This window comes from Siphateles boraxobius, unplaced genomic scaffold (genome assembly GCF_051911475.1).
Source record: "Siphateles boraxobius isolate OS27281-9 unplaced genomic scaffold, OSU_SipBor_1 26, whole genome shotgun sequence".
NCBI lineage: Eukaryota > Metazoa > Chordata > Actinopteri > Cypriniformes > Leuciscidae > Siphateles > Siphateles boraxobius.
The window spans coordinates 13,243,195-13,261,296 of record NW_027508876.1 but is presented as its reverse complement, the minus strand read 5'-3'; the positions used below and the strand labels follow the sequence as shown (position 1 = coordinate 13,261,296).

General features: G+C 38.8%; 2 protein-coding genes across 15 annotated transcripts in view; both read left to right on the top strand.

The window, feature by feature from the left end:
* Positions 1–9,411, top strand: part of kiaa1217 (KIAA1217 ortholog) — a 159,260-nt gene extending 149,849 nt beyond the window's left edge. For 3 of the 13 annotated variants that reach the window (XM_077244390.1, XM_077244387.1, XM_077244388.1), the window contains 6 exons: positions 77–372; positions 1,233–1,385; positions 3,477–3,551; positions 3,892–3,987; positions 6,061–6,192; positions 7,133–9,411. In XM_077244390.1, coding sequence (XP_077100505.1) covers positions 77–372; positions 1,233–1,385; positions 3,477–3,551; positions 3,892–3,987; positions 6,061–6,192; positions 7,133–7,624 — 1,244 coding nt within the window. In that variant the 3' untranslated portion in view covers positions 7,625–9,411. Of the gene's footprint in view, positions 1–76; positions 373–1,232; positions 1,386–2,067; positions 2,173–3,476; positions 3,552–3,891; positions 5,524–6,060; positions 6,193–7,132 lie in introns of all 13 variants that reach the window. The other 10 variants (XM_077244382.1, XM_077244380.1, XM_077244385.1 and 7 more) reach the window with 5 other exon arrangements.
* Positions 9,412–9,464: 53 nt separating this feature from the next.
* Positions 9,465–11,654, top strand: LOC143751730 (uracil nucleotide/cysteinyl leukotriene receptor). 2 transcript variants are annotated; one of them, XM_077244392.1, is made up of 2 exons: positions 9,465–9,575; positions 9,986–11,654. In XM_077244392.1, exon 2 carries the CDS (start codon positions 10,016–10,018, stop codon positions 10,958–10,960), a length of 945 nt encoding a protein of 314 aa, XP_077100507.1. In that variant the 5' UTR covers positions 9,465–9,575; positions 9,986–10,015; the 3' UTR covers positions 10,961–11,654. The 2 variants fall into 2 exon arrangements, with proteins under 2 accessions (XP_077100507.1, XP_077100508.1); XM_077244393.1 differs by having other exon boundaries at positions 9,487–9,575; positions 9,989–11,654.
* The last annotated feature ends 6,448 nt before the right edge of the window (positions 11,655–18,102 follow it).

Genomic DNA, 18,102 nt, shown 5'->3' with positions numbered 1-18,102 from the left:
AAGAGACGTAAAGAAATGTTAGTGGTCTTGAGACTACTATTTGGTGATGTTTATGCTAAATTTCTTCATTTTGTAGATGACAATCAGCCAAACTCTGAGAAACCCACTAAGACAGCTCCAGAGAAACCTCCCAAACCTCTGGAGAAGCCATTTAAGCCAGCATTGGAGAGACCTCTTAAACCCAGCCTATCCATCAAATCCAACCTAGAAAGACAGAGTAAGACTCAGGAAAAAGTTAAGCTTCAGACTACAGAGAAAGCTAACAAGTCCCCTCCTCCACCCCCACCTCGACGAAACTACACCACCAACACTGGGATGACCACAACCCGCTCTGGAGAGGTCATTTACACCAGCAGGAAGGAGTCTGTTACGGTACAACTGTATTTGTAGGACAGATTTTTACGAATAATAAAATTAAATGTCATTTTAAAAATAGCCTTTTTTTCAATTACTTACACACATTTTCAAAACTTTTTCTCTATTTCCCCCCAAAAACTTAAAGTATTACACACACAAAATGCAAAATGCCTCACATCTCTTACAAAATAAAGCACTGCATTCAAAATATCACAAACACATCTCAAAAGAAATTATTTGTATTATGTTGCAAACACCTTTGCCATAATATTATATTTTTGGAAATATCATATACACACAGTAATTCAAAACCTAAAGATCTTCTTTCATGAGCTCCTATGTGCATTTCTGTATAAGATCGAAAGTAATTGGCAGAGAGATGTTGAAAAATGTATGGTAAACATGAAAGCAAGATTGAAACCAAACTTTTTTTTTTACTGTAAGCATTTGTGGTTGTGAATACAGTATTACACAGTCCGAAAGAAAATAAATACATCAACCATGTTTAGTTGGACAGAAACCAAGCATAATTTATAGGCCTATTCTAAAGCGACGATTGGTTGGTGTTAAGTAAAGCAATGAGTGTTTGCACATGTGATTAGTGTTAGGCACTGATGAATTAGTGTGGCATTTTGATAGTTGTGTTTGAATAAGGAAATCAAGATACTTCCTGTTAGATTTTTGTGTTACATAGAGAATTAGTGTATTGGTGTATGGTTCTGGTGTTTGAGTGTCATGTTTCAGAAATTGTGAGACAAGTAAGGACTTTGTGTGTAAGCAGTTGAAAAAAACTAATATAAAATTAAATTATTCTATAAATATAATTAAATAAAAATGTTCATTATATTAAAAAAATTATTAATATAATTTGTTAGGAGGCTGAAGAGGAGTCCAACAATACAGCGTCTCAGTCTGAATCAAAGACCCCTCCAGAGGTGAAGCGCAAACCCATTACTCCTCCACCTATCGCTGCCTCGGCTATCACTGAGGAAGAGGATGAGGGAGACAAGATTATGGCAGAGCTACAGGTGAGAGACACGCAGAATCTCAAACATACATACACACGCACAGACCTGTAGCAAGCAAGTTCTTATTGGGTATAAGCGTTAATACATGTACATGCTCACTGACTAATTATAAGTGTTTTGGTCTTAAAATGTCTTGGGTGTGGAATTGCTTGGTGTGGGTGTTAATATGCTTTGGCGGGTGTCCTGTGGCTCATTCGGTGGCAGTTTCATTTCTCTGCAGTAGTTTAGCTTCTGTTCCCCACAAATCTGTAGATACATAGCCTAGTTTTCATAAATTCTAAAAAGAAAATTCAAAAATGTGTATATACCATTGTTTGCAGTTCTACAATCCAGGATCAAATTATTTCCTTTTTACCTTTTAAATTAGTAGACATACATTTTTATATAGAATAGAAAGTATGTTGTAATCAGAATATATGTAAAATAAATGTAATTATATTTCAAATATAATACAACTAAACATATATATTTAAATTATGTCCAATTTAATAATAATATGTAAACATTGCTCAAATAAATATATATCATAGCACATAACACATATTCAGATAATAATTTGATTTAAAAAAACCACTGTAGATAATTTATATCACACATACAGTAATCTTGAACAGTTTTGCCCAATTTAATGATGGGCAGATTCTTACCTTTAACTCCCTGCCTCACAAATTCTTCTTCTCAGGTTTTCCAGAAGTGCTCTGTTAAGGAGGTAGGGCTCAAGGGTTTGGTAGAGCCACAAATCAGAGAGCTAAGACCTGGGGTCTTACTGCCCCTTAAAGATAAGAAGGTAAAGGATATGATGTCCTTTAGTAGACCCTCCAACTGCCTGCCTGTACCAGCCGCTTGTCCCTGATGGCTGTCCTTTACAATGCTTGATTGGCTTTCTTACCCCTTGCTAACTTCCTCTGTACACTCTTGTGATGGGTATCTGACACCAAAAATGTTCTCACTGTTCTTTAAGTTTAAATTCTGTTCCTTTCCATTTATTTCTACTGAACTCATGAACTGTGCTGATTGTAGTGATGTAGTTGGAGCCAAAAGGGGAAAAAAACATAATTGGCTTTGTGAGTCATCCAATCAATAAACTAGATTTTCGACACTGCTGTCAAAGGGTGTTGTGTGTGTTTTCTTTTTTTCCATTCATTGTAATAAAAAGGTATCCCAGTTGGACACAATCCCATTTCCAAAAGCTTTATTACCTAAGGTTACATGATTTTCAAACATTTATCGTTAACAATGTACTCTTGCAGCTTGAGTTATCTAACCAGGTAGCGTTAACAAATTGTCCTGGCCAAAATGTTATTTAGCAGATTTATGGGATAATTATAAGGACCTACTTTAATCTAGTTTCTCTTTAGAAATCTCTTTAGAAACGTTCCAAACCATATGCATCAGTAAAATGTAGCTTAGACTTGGTTTATTCGTGATGATTTTAGAGGATATTTTCAGCTAGCAGTCTGGAGTTCAGAATTTGTCCTTTGATCTTCTCACTTTGCTGCATGCCTGCTACTATATAAGCTTCCTTACCTATTTGATGGATTTTCAGTCTCGCTTTTTCTCTCTTTATCTTCGTTGCACCTCTTCACAGAACATTTCCTCTCTGTTAAAAAGTGTGCAGTCTTATTTACAAGTGACATATTACAGAAAAGCAACATTTTGATCTCAAAATTGTATTAAGCATACTTTATTTGGGAGAAAAAAGTTTTAGAAAAAGTTGGAAACATGCATTACAACTCTAAAATTAAGTTTTCATTTTTTGGTAAAATTTGTACCTGTTCATTCAGATCAGTTCACAAATTCCTTAGACCTAGCTCCAAATTATGATCTGTTATTAAATTATTAATCCAATTCATTGCATATTTAAAAATATTTCTAACATTAATATAGAGAAGAGAAATGGTCTGTATTTCCAGCTGTAACATATTATTGGTAACATTATGATTAGAAATTTGGTTGATTCTATGACAAAATTAAAATTATTTTGATATGATAGAATGTATGATCGAAGAACGTGTTTCTTCAGTGGTCTAGAGTAGTGTGTAGCCTAAGATTGTTTATTTGTGAAGTGATGTTTTTCCCCACAAACCACAGAATACAGAAAACCAAGATGGCAAGAATCCTGACACAGACGAGAATGGCAACAATACAATTCGTCATAGTCCTGGGGTGAGCGGCAGTATTTATTATTATAATGACTAAATTATCATAAACTTATTGTAAACTCCTACACGATTTTATGATAAGATAATGTTACGGTAGTATAAGCTCTGATAAAACTGTCTTTGTGACAATCAATCGTAAATAATTATGAGATCCCCTTTCATCAAAATAGTTATTAGCTCCCCTATCAGGTTACTCCAGAAGGTGTGTCCTTGCAATAGTGTTCTGTGAAACCTCACAAAGCCAACCAATTGTAGAAAATATAATTAATTCCAGATAGGATTCATAATGAACTTAACTCAAGTAATGAAAATTATTTTTTTTCTCTCACCTTTAACCTTTTAAGGTCATCTACTATGTCACAGCTCAGATCAAGGGGACTTCATCAGTGTCAGAGGAATCAACAGAGCGTAGAGATGCATCACAGTCTCCCCCATCACAGGTGTCACATGTCAATGCTTCTGACCAATTCCAAAGCCAGCTGCAGGTATCCACTAACAAATTTGGTGCCCTCAAAAGTAGCAGCCCAGCCAGCTCTTCTAGCTCTCTGCACCAAAATCAGCTTTTTCGTTCAGCCTCGTTGAATTCAAATCCACCCTTTCCATTGGAAGAAGTTCCAGGTAGCCCAACCAAAGGGAAAGTTCATGTGGTCAAGGCTGCTCAAGTGCAGGTTAGCATAGAGGAGAGGGTAGAGTCTCCAACAGCAATTTGCTCACCAGTCTCCTTTGGAGACACTGAACACATTATTTCTAAAGCAATCCCTGTTGGGCCAGATTTAGCAAATCAGAAGCTTCTGTTTGGTCTATCTAAAGTGAAGGAAAAGAAATTTGAAGAAATTGAGGTAAATGATGAGGCCTTTCTCAGTCCTGATCTGCCAGGAGAAGAGCCACCTCCCCCTCCTCCTGATAACTTTGCCTTCATGATCACTAACACCAAGGTACAAGCTCTGTCCACTGGAGAGTACCATCAGCTTGTCGACGCCAAGAAAGGTAGTGTGCAGACGGTAACTGTTGGCAGTAAACGACCAAGTGCATCTGACAGTGGCTCAGCATCAGGAGGTAATGCCAATACCAATGGTTCCCCTGGTGCTGACAACTCCAGTAAAAAGCCAGTTATAATCATTTTTGATGAGCCGATGGACATCCGCTCAGCTTACAAACGCCTCTCTACCGTCTTTGAATGTGAGGAGGAGCTAGAGCGGATGCTTGCAGAAGAAAGAATAGATGAGGAGAATGAGGAAACTGAGGAAGAAGAATGGACTAGAGGGATGCAGGTTAAACCGAATGGAGATGGTAGAGATTCCGGAAAATTTACTGGTTTAAATTCTTCTGCAGATGTCACAGACGGTCAAGTCATGAACACTTCATCCTCCTCTTTATCTGAGGGAGGGGCATTAGAAGATGTGAATGGTGATGCAAAGCAAGATGGAAAGAAGAAGTTTAAGTTTAAGTTCCCCAAGAAACAGTTTGCAGCTTTAACGCAAGCCATTCGTGCTGGAAGCAAAACGGGCAGAAAGACTTTGCAGGTTGTCGTCTATGAGGATGAGGAAGAACCAGACGGAACTGTCAGACAACAAAAAGAGACCAAGAGGTTTGAAATTGCTTGCTCCAAAACAGAGTCTTCAAAGTCAAATGCACAGGAACCTAATGGAAGAACTAACGAGATTCGTAAGAGTACCTACAAAACCCTTGACAGTCTAGAGCAAACAATAAAGCAGCTTGAAAACACAATTTGCGAAATGGGGCCCAAAACTTTGGAAGACCCAGAAAACTTAATGAACCCTGAAACTCAGGACAACAAGTTTGGAGAGAGTCCAGGGCACTCAGAGAAAGGACTTTCTCCCAAAACCTCGATTCCTAGGTCGACGTCTGCTAGTAAAGGTCCTGGTCTCCGAAAAAAGACCAAACCACAGCTCCTTCCTCGGCCTGCCATCATATCAACTACAGGGGTCTCAGTCACACCAGTTCCCACCCACCAGGTCTCTCTCTAGCTCCTTCTACCTTAACAAAGACTATGGATCTGTCCCTCTCCTCTTGCCCATAATAGTTCCACCCTTTCCAGTGACTTCTACAGATCCTTAGCCTCTCCTGTGGTGGAGGCTACCAACTCAGGGATCTGAACTTTTTAACACCTTCACATATTTTTATAAATATGGTGTGTTTATTTCTGGTGTGGTGTTTCATGTATAAACCGTTGTGTGTTTACTGATGGTGCTCTAATCTTGGGTTATGGTAGCCACAGCAAATTTCACAGTCTTAGAATCACAGTCTCATGTTGTTTCTGGTTCCTTTTTGTGGATTCTAAGACAGTCCTCAAAAAAACGGTGTTGGTATTCTGGGCTGGTTTGCATGCCTTCTTCTTTTCTGGTATACATACTCTACAGTGGTCACAGATGTGCTGTGAAAGCTTTCTCTTGCTGTGATTTAGTTTAAAACCCCCTGAAATATGGCTCTCATTTTTTGTTTCTTTCTTTTTATCCCTTTTCTCTTCTGTTTGGTTTAAATCTTTTTTGCAGAATGCCAGCGTGGTCTCACCTACTAGTCGGATGCCTGTTTCTGCCAAGGTGCGGCAGCAACCGGGCACCTCAGACAAAGAGAGGGCAACAAAACCGCAAAAGCTACAGGACTCTCAGAGGCAGTTTCGCCAGGTAGTCTTATCATAGGACCACTTGTCTAGTCAAAAAGATACACACACCTAGGCATACACTCGAGTGGAAAGTTAGTTCTTGCAGGGGATATATTTAGAGGGAAAGGAACTAACAAAGAACCGGATGAGACCAAACAACCTGTTCTTTCGTGAAAAGCCCGGTGCCGAAAAATGTTTTTGAACTGTTGACGTTTTCTTCTGCTACATTTTTTTAATGGCTGTGACCGAAGGCAACTGACTGTTATCTCATAATATCATCAAATGCTTCTGCATGTTTGCTTTGCTTGTGGCTTTGGTGCTGTAGAAGACAAACTAATTTTACAGTAATGAAAGAAAGATATAAAAACACTACAGCCACTGCTTACCTAACACTCTTGGATGCTTAGACTAGGGTCTCTTTAACTAAAAACCACTGACATAACCCCTACACACTCCAATGCCTGTGACAATTCCCTTGCAAGTCAGGATGCTTCTCTAAATAACCCATTTTTGGACCCTTTCCCTGTTTACCTCTCGGAGGAATCCCCAAACCCTGGCTCCACTGCCCAGGGTCCACAAATCCACTCTTTCCCTATTATCCTGTGGATGCCTTTCCAAATTGTACCTCCTCTATTCCTCCTGGAGCCTCATATGGTCTTGAGTACTGGTTGGTTGCACTTACACTGCGCATTACTCACTCTAAAACTCATAATCCTACCATCTTTCATCTTCCCTCTCCTTTCCATCTGACAGTATTCTGTATTCTCAACTTGTAGACAGATAGATTTTTGTGTGCGCTTTTAGTACTTTCACTTATATATGTAGCTTCTGTGTCTTTGATAATCTGTTGTGAATAACTGTAGATGCCAGTAGTATGATTTTAAACATGCTTAGACATTTTGCGTATTTTAATCAAGATCCCTTTGTTGACAATCAGTGTGTTTTGGCATCTTTGTTTGCAGGCTAATGGAAGTGCTAAAAGATCTGGAGGAGATCCCAAATCCACTTCTCCTACTGTGCCTGCTTCTAAAATTCCTGCTTTTTCCTCTAGTATGGGAAAAGGCTTGTCCCAGTCTGATTCTACTAATATTGTTAATTCTCCTCCTTTATCTTCCTCCCTTCCTGCTAGCAAATCTTCTGTCCCTCCTTCTCGATCCAGTTCAACCCCCTCATCTCATATCCCCTCCTTTTCTAATGGTTCTTTAAAATATGCCCCACCCACTCACAGCACTAAAGGCCTCTCTATTCCCATGCAGACACAAAATGGTCGACCTTCCACCTCTTCTTCCTCTTCCTGTTCCCACTCCCCTTTGTCCCCGACTATGTTGAGTCAGAGTGCGAAGAGTATCCGTACCATTCACACACCCAGCTTCACCAGCTACAGTCGGCAGCACAATGGGAGTGCCGGTAAATCAGCTATCCCAACAGTAACTGTCGCTAAGGATGCTGTGTAAATTGCTTTGCTGCTTTGCAACCATTTGTTTATCTCTTAATGAGGTGGAGTCACTCCTGTTTTACTTTGATTCACTTTTTAAGTTGTTTTTGTGATTTTATTTGTTTGAACAGATAATATTGTTACATGAGAGTGAACTTTGTTTTGGCATGAATTTGGCTATTGCATGTTATTATTTTCTCTGTTCAATTGAATGGACATCCTCCATCATTCAGTGTTTAAAACTTGAATCTCTGCAAATCATAAACATAAAAAGATCAACTGTTTTATTATAAAAAGTAAAACGTTTCATTGCAGAGAGCAGGCTCTTGATCAAGAATTTTACAGAGCACTTCATTTGAAAAGAATATTTATTTTTCATACAAGTTGAAGAGAGGCTAATAAGTATTAAAGTTAACATAGTAAAAAGTAATGTAAACAATGTTTTGGTTATTAGCATCCTCTAAATGATTGTAGATTATTTTCATTTTGAAGTTTTAAATAAATTGACAGACATTGGTTGTAGCCATAATAAGTGGAAAAGTACTGTAAGTATACTAACCATTAACACAATTTGTCAAACATTGTCTGTTTTTTTTTCTGTCTTTTTTACATGCACTGACAATGTCTTTAAGATTTAATGTTATAAATTGACAACAGTTTTGCAATGAACATTTGTCTGTCTATTCAGTAGTTGCCTATTTGCCAAAGTTTGGAATTTACATCCTTAAAAATGACTATATATACTGTGTTAGACACTATGTGCATTTAGGATAGGTTATACCTGGCTTAACCTACCTATGTCAAAAAAAAACCTGATTTACCCACACAGTCTATGGCTCTTAAATTAATGAGTATTGATGTCTAAATGTAAACTAAAAATTGTAGTGATTGATAAAATTGCTCTCTACTTCACATGTATATACTGTAACATCTCTATTTCAGAGATTGTCTTTAGTTTTGTTAACATATTGTACCAAAGTTTATTTCTATGCATGCCTATACAAAATTGTAGAGAGAGAATGTAATAGAAGAAAATCATGCTTGCTCAGACAGATTTTGTAAATAAATATGTTTGGTTTTGTATAGCTTTAATTGCAGAAGCAATCTGTGCAAAAGAGTGTAGGTATTAAAACAATAAAGTCCTGCATGCTTGTCGTTTACATGGCCTCTCGGCTGTGGTTTCTCCACTTCAACACTGCAAGTCCTTCTATTAAACATTTTGGCAGATAGTTCAGGTGACTTTTGGTTTTTTTATCACATATATTGTCTTTTTCACCTTTACACTTTCATTGTAATGACATTCTAATGACATTCTTGTAAAGTAAACATGTTCTGAACTGTAAATTTGGACACATTTTACTGAATGTATGTAATGTGTGCAGAGCTGCAGGCAAAAGGTGGTTATTTTGAAAAATCGAAAATATAAAGTTTTTAGTTTTGATTTTTGTAAAATATTGGTAATATCGTCATGCTTGTGTTCATTTATAGTTCCAATGACCAAAATGTGTAGTACAGAATACATGTACTTTAGGAATGTCCAAACTTATGGCCGAAACACTATATATGACCAGCTTTCTTACAATTATTTTATAACCTAATTAACCTAACTGGATTGACACACACATTTAAACTTTACTGTATATTCTTAAACTTTACAGTATATTTGAACTATGCCAGGTTTGTCTTGTGAAGTGTAAGTTATGAAGTTGTAATGATCACATACAGCAGGTAAAGTGACCAGTAGAGGGTGATGTGTGCTAATGGGGATTTGTGATAAGTGCTGATTCTATTAAAGGAGTTAACATATCTGTACATGTCATTTTTGTGTGATACCTCCTACATGAAGTCAATGCATATATGACTAAATGAGGAAACAGATATGAGTACAGACATTCAGAGGAGTTGGTCAATAGCCAAACGAGGTGTTTATCATTATGTGCTGGCTGCTGAGGAAGTCTCTAAACCTTCTTGTAAGTACAAGAATATATATATATAAGTACAAGAATATAGAAAAAAATTTTTATTTCATATTTTGTATTGATTTTATAACATTTACCTTACTGAATATTGGTTGACTTGAAAGTTCAGGGTATTTCTTCAGGGTATTTTAAGTTCTTCTGAACATTTTTCTATCATGCTATTCATGTGGTTTCAAATAATAATAATGCATGCAGTATTATCGTAGTTAAGTTATATATAAATAGATATTTTAATTTCAAAGAAATATGTTAGAAATATGAAATATGTTTCAATGAAATATGTTCTTATGTTTTAAAAACCATTTACCCACACTGTGTCACTTTCTGTATAGTTCTTGAGAAAATAACATTGCTAAAACCGACTGTGATACTTATTCTGACTATTGCCGTTCTGCAAACAGCAGATCAGTCACAAAGTATAGACCTGCAATATGTCGAATCACTCAGTGGAGGGGATTTACCTCGGCACTCATGAGGAGAACATCCTGTTCACAACCTTCTACATTGTCATCTTCATCGTCTCAGTCCCGAGCAATGCCTTGGCACTTTGGGTGTTCTGCCACAACAACACCAACAACACCCCATCCAAAGAGTTTCTGAAGCACCTGGCTATAGCGGACATGTCTTACGTCCTGGTGCTCCCCATGCGAGTAATCTACCACATGTCAGACGGTCACTGGCCTCTTGGTGAAGGGTCGTGTCGCGTGGTAGGTTTCCTGTTCTTTGTCAACCTCTACTGCAGCATGTACTTTATGACCTGCATCAGTGTAGACCGTCTGTTGGCTTGCGTCTTACCATACAAAACTCAGAATCTGAGAAACACCAGGAATGCCAAAGTGGTCTGTACGGTCTTGTGGGTCATGGTGACCATTTCCATGATGCCTGTCCTGTTCTCCAAAAAAGAAGTGACTAGACAATGGCAGAATGTTACAGTGTGTGAACAGCTGTACATTGAGAAGTCCTCTAATCCCACCGGTGCGGTGGTGTCCACTGCTATTGCATTCATGATACCTCTGGTCACCCTGAGTGTCTCTTACATTCTCATATTTTGCAAAGTCAAACAAATGACTTTTCAAGAAAGGACGGCCACTCAGCATAAGGCAATGAAAATGATCGTACTTACAGTGGTTAACTTCTTGATTGCATTTGTGCCCTATCATATCCACCGATTTTTCTTCATCATACAGCATGAGGACATGTCACGGTCAGAATCCGAAAGACAAATGCTGCATTTGGGAAATCGAATCACCTCAGCTTTAACATGCATGAGTGGTGTGTTGGATCCTGTCATGTACTTCTTTCTGGCTAGAAATTACAGAAAAACCCTTCTGCAGCTCTGTGGTAGAAACCTCAACGAGGAGCAATCCACCGCATGATCAGACGAGAAAGGCCATGGTATCATCTCAGCTGTTAACTACCAGGCACAATGAAAATCAGTATCTGTTAAACAAATGTTTAAAGTGAAAGAAAAGGTCTGGCTGATAATAATTGAGGTTCATGACTACATTCATTCAGAAACCTATTTAATCATGACATGCAATTTGATGCCTTGTACATCAAATGTGGAACTCCCATTTCCAGATTTCAAGATGACAAAATCTCATATGACATATGAGATTTTGTTATCTTGTAATACACATGACAATGGACAAGGCTATCTTTGTGTCTATTTAACTTATTTTAGCATTTTCATTTATCAATATTTCATTTATCATATATCATTTTTGTATATGCCACTTTTAGATGTTCAGGATCTGAATAAAATATTCTTTCAAAATCAAAACTCACAAACATATTTTACACACCATTGTTGCATATTGTTTGGTTATTTGAGGTCATTATTATTTTTATTTTATTAAAATTTTAAAATGTAATTGTTTTATTTTAATTGCATTGCATGGTTGATTGTTCCGTGTACATTCTCACTATTTTATTTCCTATTTCGAAAGAAATAACCTGAGAGTAAAATATGGCACTTTGTTAAAAAAAATGATTGCTGGATATCCTTTTTTAGATATTTTAAATATTTAAAATGCAGGTCACAAAGTCATTAAACTTACCTGAATTGTGCATATTTTTTGACTGAACTTTTTGGGATACATAAGTGAGCTGTTGCCATTGGATATTTTTTACAACTTGGAAAAGTGTGGTTTTATAAAAATACAGCTGCTTCTAAGCTAATGCTTTAGCTATGACAGTATGTACATTTTGGTTGTAAAGAACGTGAAAATCTCTTCAAGTAATTTTAAGTCAAGTCAAGTCACCTTCATTTATATAGCACTTTTAGCTAATAAATCAATATCGAATCGAATCGATTCGAAGCCTCAAGAATCGAAATCGAATCGAATTGTGAAATTCCTAACAATAACCAGCCCTAACCAAAACCAAAAAAATTTTTTTTAAGTTGGAGCCCCAAAGCCCCAGGTGGAAAGTCTGGTTAACCAAAAACTGAATTTAATATCGTTAACAAAACGATTAATGACTAATGATTAAATATAATTTTTCATTTTAGAGTATTAAAGGCCCACTGAAGTGCCTTAAAACGCACAGCATTACTCAATGTGTTGACGTAATTTCCAATGAAACAGCAAGACAGGGTAGGATATATCGAGCAGCCCCTCCCCTTTTTTATAATAGCCAATAAAATAGCGTTTCACTTATCACAGCTCGGCCAGAGCCGTTGAACTTGAGCTCGGCTGTCGTTGGCTGCGCCCGAAAACTGATAAATGCTGCCTACGGAGGACACATTTCAAGGTAGGAAGCCCGAATGCAATGTTAGTTTCATTTCCTGTCTCCTGATATTCCTTCATTTGATAAATTTTTGAAGGCAGCATAGATGTATCCTTTGCTGCCTTTGATATCCCACAATCCTGTGCTTTCCATTCTGTGACAGTTGAGCCAGAAAAATAAAGATGGCGTCTGAAAGTTGCGGCTGGTCGTCAGTTTGTGTGTAAAAGTACTATGAGTATTATGAGCAATGTAAAAATTAAATTCATAAATATTGTCAGAATTTTTCTCCTTCAAGTGTTCATCTCCTCACTGACTCTGAAGAAGACAAGATAAGAAGCCTTCCTACTCGTTGTCGAATCAAGCCCCAGCAGCGGATTAATAGCGCTTTGCAGCAGCAGATGATCCAGAGCTTCTCCCCTGTAGCTATCCGACGATAATTTCAGAGCAAATTTCCATCTATAAAAGCAAGGTTGTTTCTCAAACGGAAGGCTGCATCCTTCCAAGACTTCATGTGTCCTTCCTAGTTTAATCCTTCCTAGTCTGTGTCCTTCTCAGCAATTAACTGCTAGAATGACTGTCTAGTAAGAGCGAATGGCTATGTCACACATCTTCCCGCACAAAAAAACCCCCACAAAATTAAAAATTAAAACACAAATTTTTGGAAAAATACTTTGTAGTGCCAATATTTATATTAACTGGCTTTTCATTAATGCAATACAGTGAATGACAGCCATCTGGGGTCTCTTAGTGGCTTAAATTATTATAACATCTATGTATTCATGTCTGAAAATATTATTTTTGTCTTACATTTCATAAAAAACTCCTTTTCTCTCAGTTCATTTTCGAGAATTGTAATGTGTTCAAATGATTGTGTGTGATTTAAGCCGCAATAGATACATTCGATGCATCCTTCAAACAGGCCAAGTGAAGGACGTGAAACGAAGGCTCCCAGAGATATCGCTTTGCTTGTCGTGCTAAAAGAGGATACTCTTCTGCATGCATCTTCCACCAGATTAGTGGGTTTTCAGAAAGTAGGACAGGTTTGACTTCCCTGTACCTCGCCACTTCCTCTTTTACCATTTCAGTCACAGTTTTTGTTTTTTTTATGCTGGGGGTGCTGCTTTGTAGATTGGTCCAAGGAGATCCATCAGTGCAGATGTCTTTGGCTTCTTGGGTGATGTGGGTTCTGCATCTCCCACATCAGGGGTTGTCATTCTGCTGAACAGGCACACTTACTTCACCACAAGCACTATCAGTTGCTGTTTAAAAATAAAACAATTACAAATTGAATTTAAAATATAATAATAATAATAAATCATCACAAAGAAAATAGCATTTGGAAGTTCTGATCAAAACAAACATAAAACACCATTTTCTTTCTACACTGGTAAAACTTACATTCAGTGTTTTCAGTTACTCAAGGCTTACAATCTCTCTCATCATTCTTGAAAATGTTTTGTCACTTTCCTCTTCAGAAAAGAAGGGAAGGGCCTTAAAACGACGATCTAGTGCTGATGTTGAATACAATGTTTACTTCAGGCCAGAATATCTTAAGGAGATTCCATATATTTAAATCACTTTTTGTTATATGCAGTTATACATCAATACACAAAAGTCAAAGTCACATAGTAATTTATTAAACTGTTGCTGATTGCATTAAATTGATTGTTTTAATCTATATATGGTTGTAAATGTATTCAATGTTTGTAATTATATATATTCTCCATAGGATCTATATATCAACACTAGCTTAAGCTTAATTCTCTCCGTGCCAGGAGGCACACAAGGCTTGGACATCACTCCTCCATTGGGTTCGGTTTGCAGCTGCACGTCGTGCTGTGTTCCACGTGTTCCAGCCTGCACCGTTTCGTTCCAGTTCCACCATTCGCCGCCAAGTTGTTTTTGGGCGGCCTCTTTTCCTTCTTCCTTCAGGTGTCCACCCGAGGGCCACAGCACAGTCGTCCGTTCTGTCCTTCCTCAGCACATGGCCGATCCAGTTCCATCTCCGTCTCCTCACCTCCTCACTGATTTTCTTTGTTTCTGCCATCTCTAGAACGTATCTGGGTGCAAACGTCACTAAGGATGGTGGAGGCACAGTGGATGTCAAGAAAAGAGTGGCACTGGCAAGCGCGCAGTTCAAAAGGCTATCAAACATATGGCAAGCCAGCGATATCAGCAGGAAGACCAAAACCTCCCTTTTCAAGTGCTTAGTACTTTCGGTTCTGCTTTATGGATGCACGGCCTCACTGGGTGCAGTTCTCATCTCCTGTAACAGCCGTGCATGCAGAGGACCAATGATTGAAAAATTTGGTGAGCTCTCCTCATGGCTGGTGTGGCAGCTTTCATGGGATTCAGAGCATTCACTACATTTTCTGATGCCGTGCAGAGTTCCTTCTCACTTCTGCAAACCTCAGGTGAGAGCAGTATTGGGGATATGGCTGGCTGTTCCAGGGACCGCTCTAGCATCTGCAGTGTGCTGTTCCACCGAGTTACAATGTCTGTCTTCTGCATATGAGAGGGTAGATCCAGTAGCTTTTGTTTGACTTTCAAAGTATGGCTGTCGATTAAAAAGAAGGCAGAAATTTGTTTGACTTTGTCAAGCAGTTGGGTCACTTTTGGGAGTTTGAGTGCTGCTTGAGATGCTAAGTTCAGCATATACGCGTCGCAACTGACGTGAAGCCACACGGACCATATGAGCAGCATTGTCGGTAACCAGAGCCGGTTCTTTCTGGATAATGTTCCAATATTGCAATGTTACTTGCTGTGTGGCTGATGTGGACAGCCCGGGTTTGCCAAAACATGCAATATGAGTGTCCAGTCATTTGCGATATAGTGACATTTTATGGTTACATACGATTCAGTCGTCCTAGATGTTCAACTGTTTTGAGTTGTCATTCAAATCAAATTTGATATTGTCATTTCACTGAGGTACTTGCATGTTACCATTACGCAGTGTGGTTCCAAAACATTAATAATAATTTGAAAGCCCTCGTTCTAAACTACACTGTAGGGACGTAAATCCTTGCAAATCAGCATTACTATGGCGTAAGCTACTTTCTTAACATGAGGTGAATCAGACTGTAGTTTGCAGGCAAATGCAACGTCTAGCCATTGCTGACCAAAATCACAAAAACGAAAAAAGCTTGTCAGCATGTCTGGAAAGGTGGTTTTGTAGGTTTGTTGTGTTGTTACAGAATCTTAGCTTTTGCGGGCACAACTTGCAAACGACAGTGGTTTTGTCAACCTCATATTTACCGCCACTGCTTTTGATTATGAAATACTTCCACACAGTAGACTTTAACTTCACTGGCGCTGGCTACAATTGGCTACTGTGACCTTCCACCATAATCTGTCTTTTTTTGTTTTGTTTTGTTTTAAGTGGAGTAACTCTAAAGATGGAGATATCTTCAGGACGAGAGACGAAGTACAGATAATACTCACATCCTCTCAAGTAAAGCAGGCACATTAAGAATCGATTCAGGAAATCCCTGATATCGCTTAGTTAAATTGAAGATTGATTAAAATCGAAGAATCAATATTTTTTATCCAGCCCTACAATCTTCGCTCAGTTAGAGCAATACATATGCCGGGCTCCATGGGAGCAGATATTCAGTCCCGGAAAGGACCGTCTCCGGGAGAGAGGAATGAACACAATCTCTGAGGCTAGGGCACCTTTTACCAGCCGCTTTTACACCCCTAAATGGCCCATTTTTTCCGGCTGGTTTTCACCTGGGAATGTAGACCCTCTGTCTTGTGAGATTGCTTCTATTCTCTCATTCCTACAGGAGCTTTTAGACGGTGGATGCACCCCGTCCATGCTCAAGGAATACATGGCAGCTATTACGACATACCATGCTCTTATAGCTAGCCAGTCTGTTGGAAAACACGACCTGGTGGTCAGATTTCTAAGGAGGCTAAACTTGCCTCGCCCCAACACCGTTCCTTCCTTAGATCTGTCTATTGTCCTGAGAGCACTTTTTGATCCTCTGTTTGAGCCGCTCACGATGTCCGACCTTCTGCCTCTTTCACTAAAGACCACCCTTCTGCTGGCTCTGGCATCGGTCAAGCAAGTTGGTGATATGCAGGCTGTTTCACTGGATGCTTCCTGCCTCGAGTTTGGCCCAGTGACAGTAATGTCATCATTTGGCCCAGACGAGGCTATGTGCCTAAGGTGCTTTCCACTCAGAGCACAAGTCATTTCACTCTCTGCTCTCCCCTCTGCTGAGGGCGAGCAGACACTTAATCTACTTTGCCCGGATTGGGTCCTTAGGGTGTACATCGAGCGCTCTAGCCAGTTCAGACAGTCAGAGCAGGTGTTTGTGTGCTTCGGCGGCTGCACAATGGCGCTCTCATTTACGAAGCAGAGACTATTCCACTGGATTGAGGATGCAATAGCACTAGCTTACAAGTCATTGGACTTGTAGTGCCCTATTGGGATGAGGGCCCACTCCACCAAGGAAATGGCCTCCTTTTTGGCTTGGTCTAGATGAATGTCCATTGGTGATATAAGTGCAGCGGCCAGTTGGTCCTTGCCGTCCACCTTTGCCAGGTTCTATAACCTAGACATCCCTTCTCTTCAGGCACAGATTTTGTCTGCCTAGTCGGTCCCCACCCTCGGGGGTTTTCTCTAAGTGGCATCATTGCAAAGCTTGCTGTACTACTGCGCCTATGCACAAGTCAACGCTGCCGCTCCTCAATTTGGACGAAAATGGCTTTCAGCACGACTTAAATAGGCAGTTAGCCCCGTCCGTTTTGGCGAGCTGAAAAGCCATTTGTCTGTACAGGTGCACAGACGTGAACCAAGGTTAGGTTTGTAACTGGAACGTCTCTCACTACAGGTGGCCATGTTGTTTTACGTGAGCTAAACAAAGAATGTATGAACAAAATCACCAGATCTAAATATTCACAACAAACACCCTTTCAAAATTAAACCAAGAAATGAGACCTACACTTTCACTGCCTCTCCCCAAAACCTCTCAAATGTTTGTATCCCCAGGATTCAAAAATATTTTCAGGGTTAAGGACTTGTTTATTGTTCCTTTGTTAATTACTATTAAAAGCTGATATTACTAGGGGTGCACATAACTGGTGCGCAGGTGCGCATGCATGGTAAAAATGAACCAGAAAACGTAGAGAAAAGCACTTTCGAGTACCAACATTTTTGGGGATAGTGTTGTATTTCTATCCCGCTGTAACCACTAGATACTTCTAAAACAATTCCATATTCCTCTGCAATCAAATATTACCCTTACCTCTAAATCATAGAAGTGGAATGTCGATCCAGGGTCCTCGGCGGGGCCTCCAGTCAGTTCAGTCTGGGGTTGGTTCCTTGTGGCGTTTGCTAGTATTCATATTTCATTACAAAAATTCTTGAAATATTGTTAGAGAAAAATTACTCAGACTTATTTAAAAAAGGTTTTACGAATCATCACAACATTATTTTGTTTTATTTAAAAAGATTCAGAATAATACAACGATAAAAATTCCAAAGACAAAAATGACAGAAACACGTAAAAGTTTTCACCCAAGGTGTGGCCCCCAAAATAGTTCTCTCCTCCTTTTTACATTAACTCTGTTCTTATGGCCCGCCCTCTAAATATCAGCTGTCATTATAGTGCAGCTAAAATTCCCTTAAATGGTAAAAGTCAGGACTTATCCTAGTCCCTTATTAACATAAGCTTGCAAAAGCACATATTCAATTTTTCTTTCACACTTTTATGCAGCACATACAGACTTTCTTTCATACTTTTAAACACACTTTTATGCAGCACATAGCCTACATAGAAGC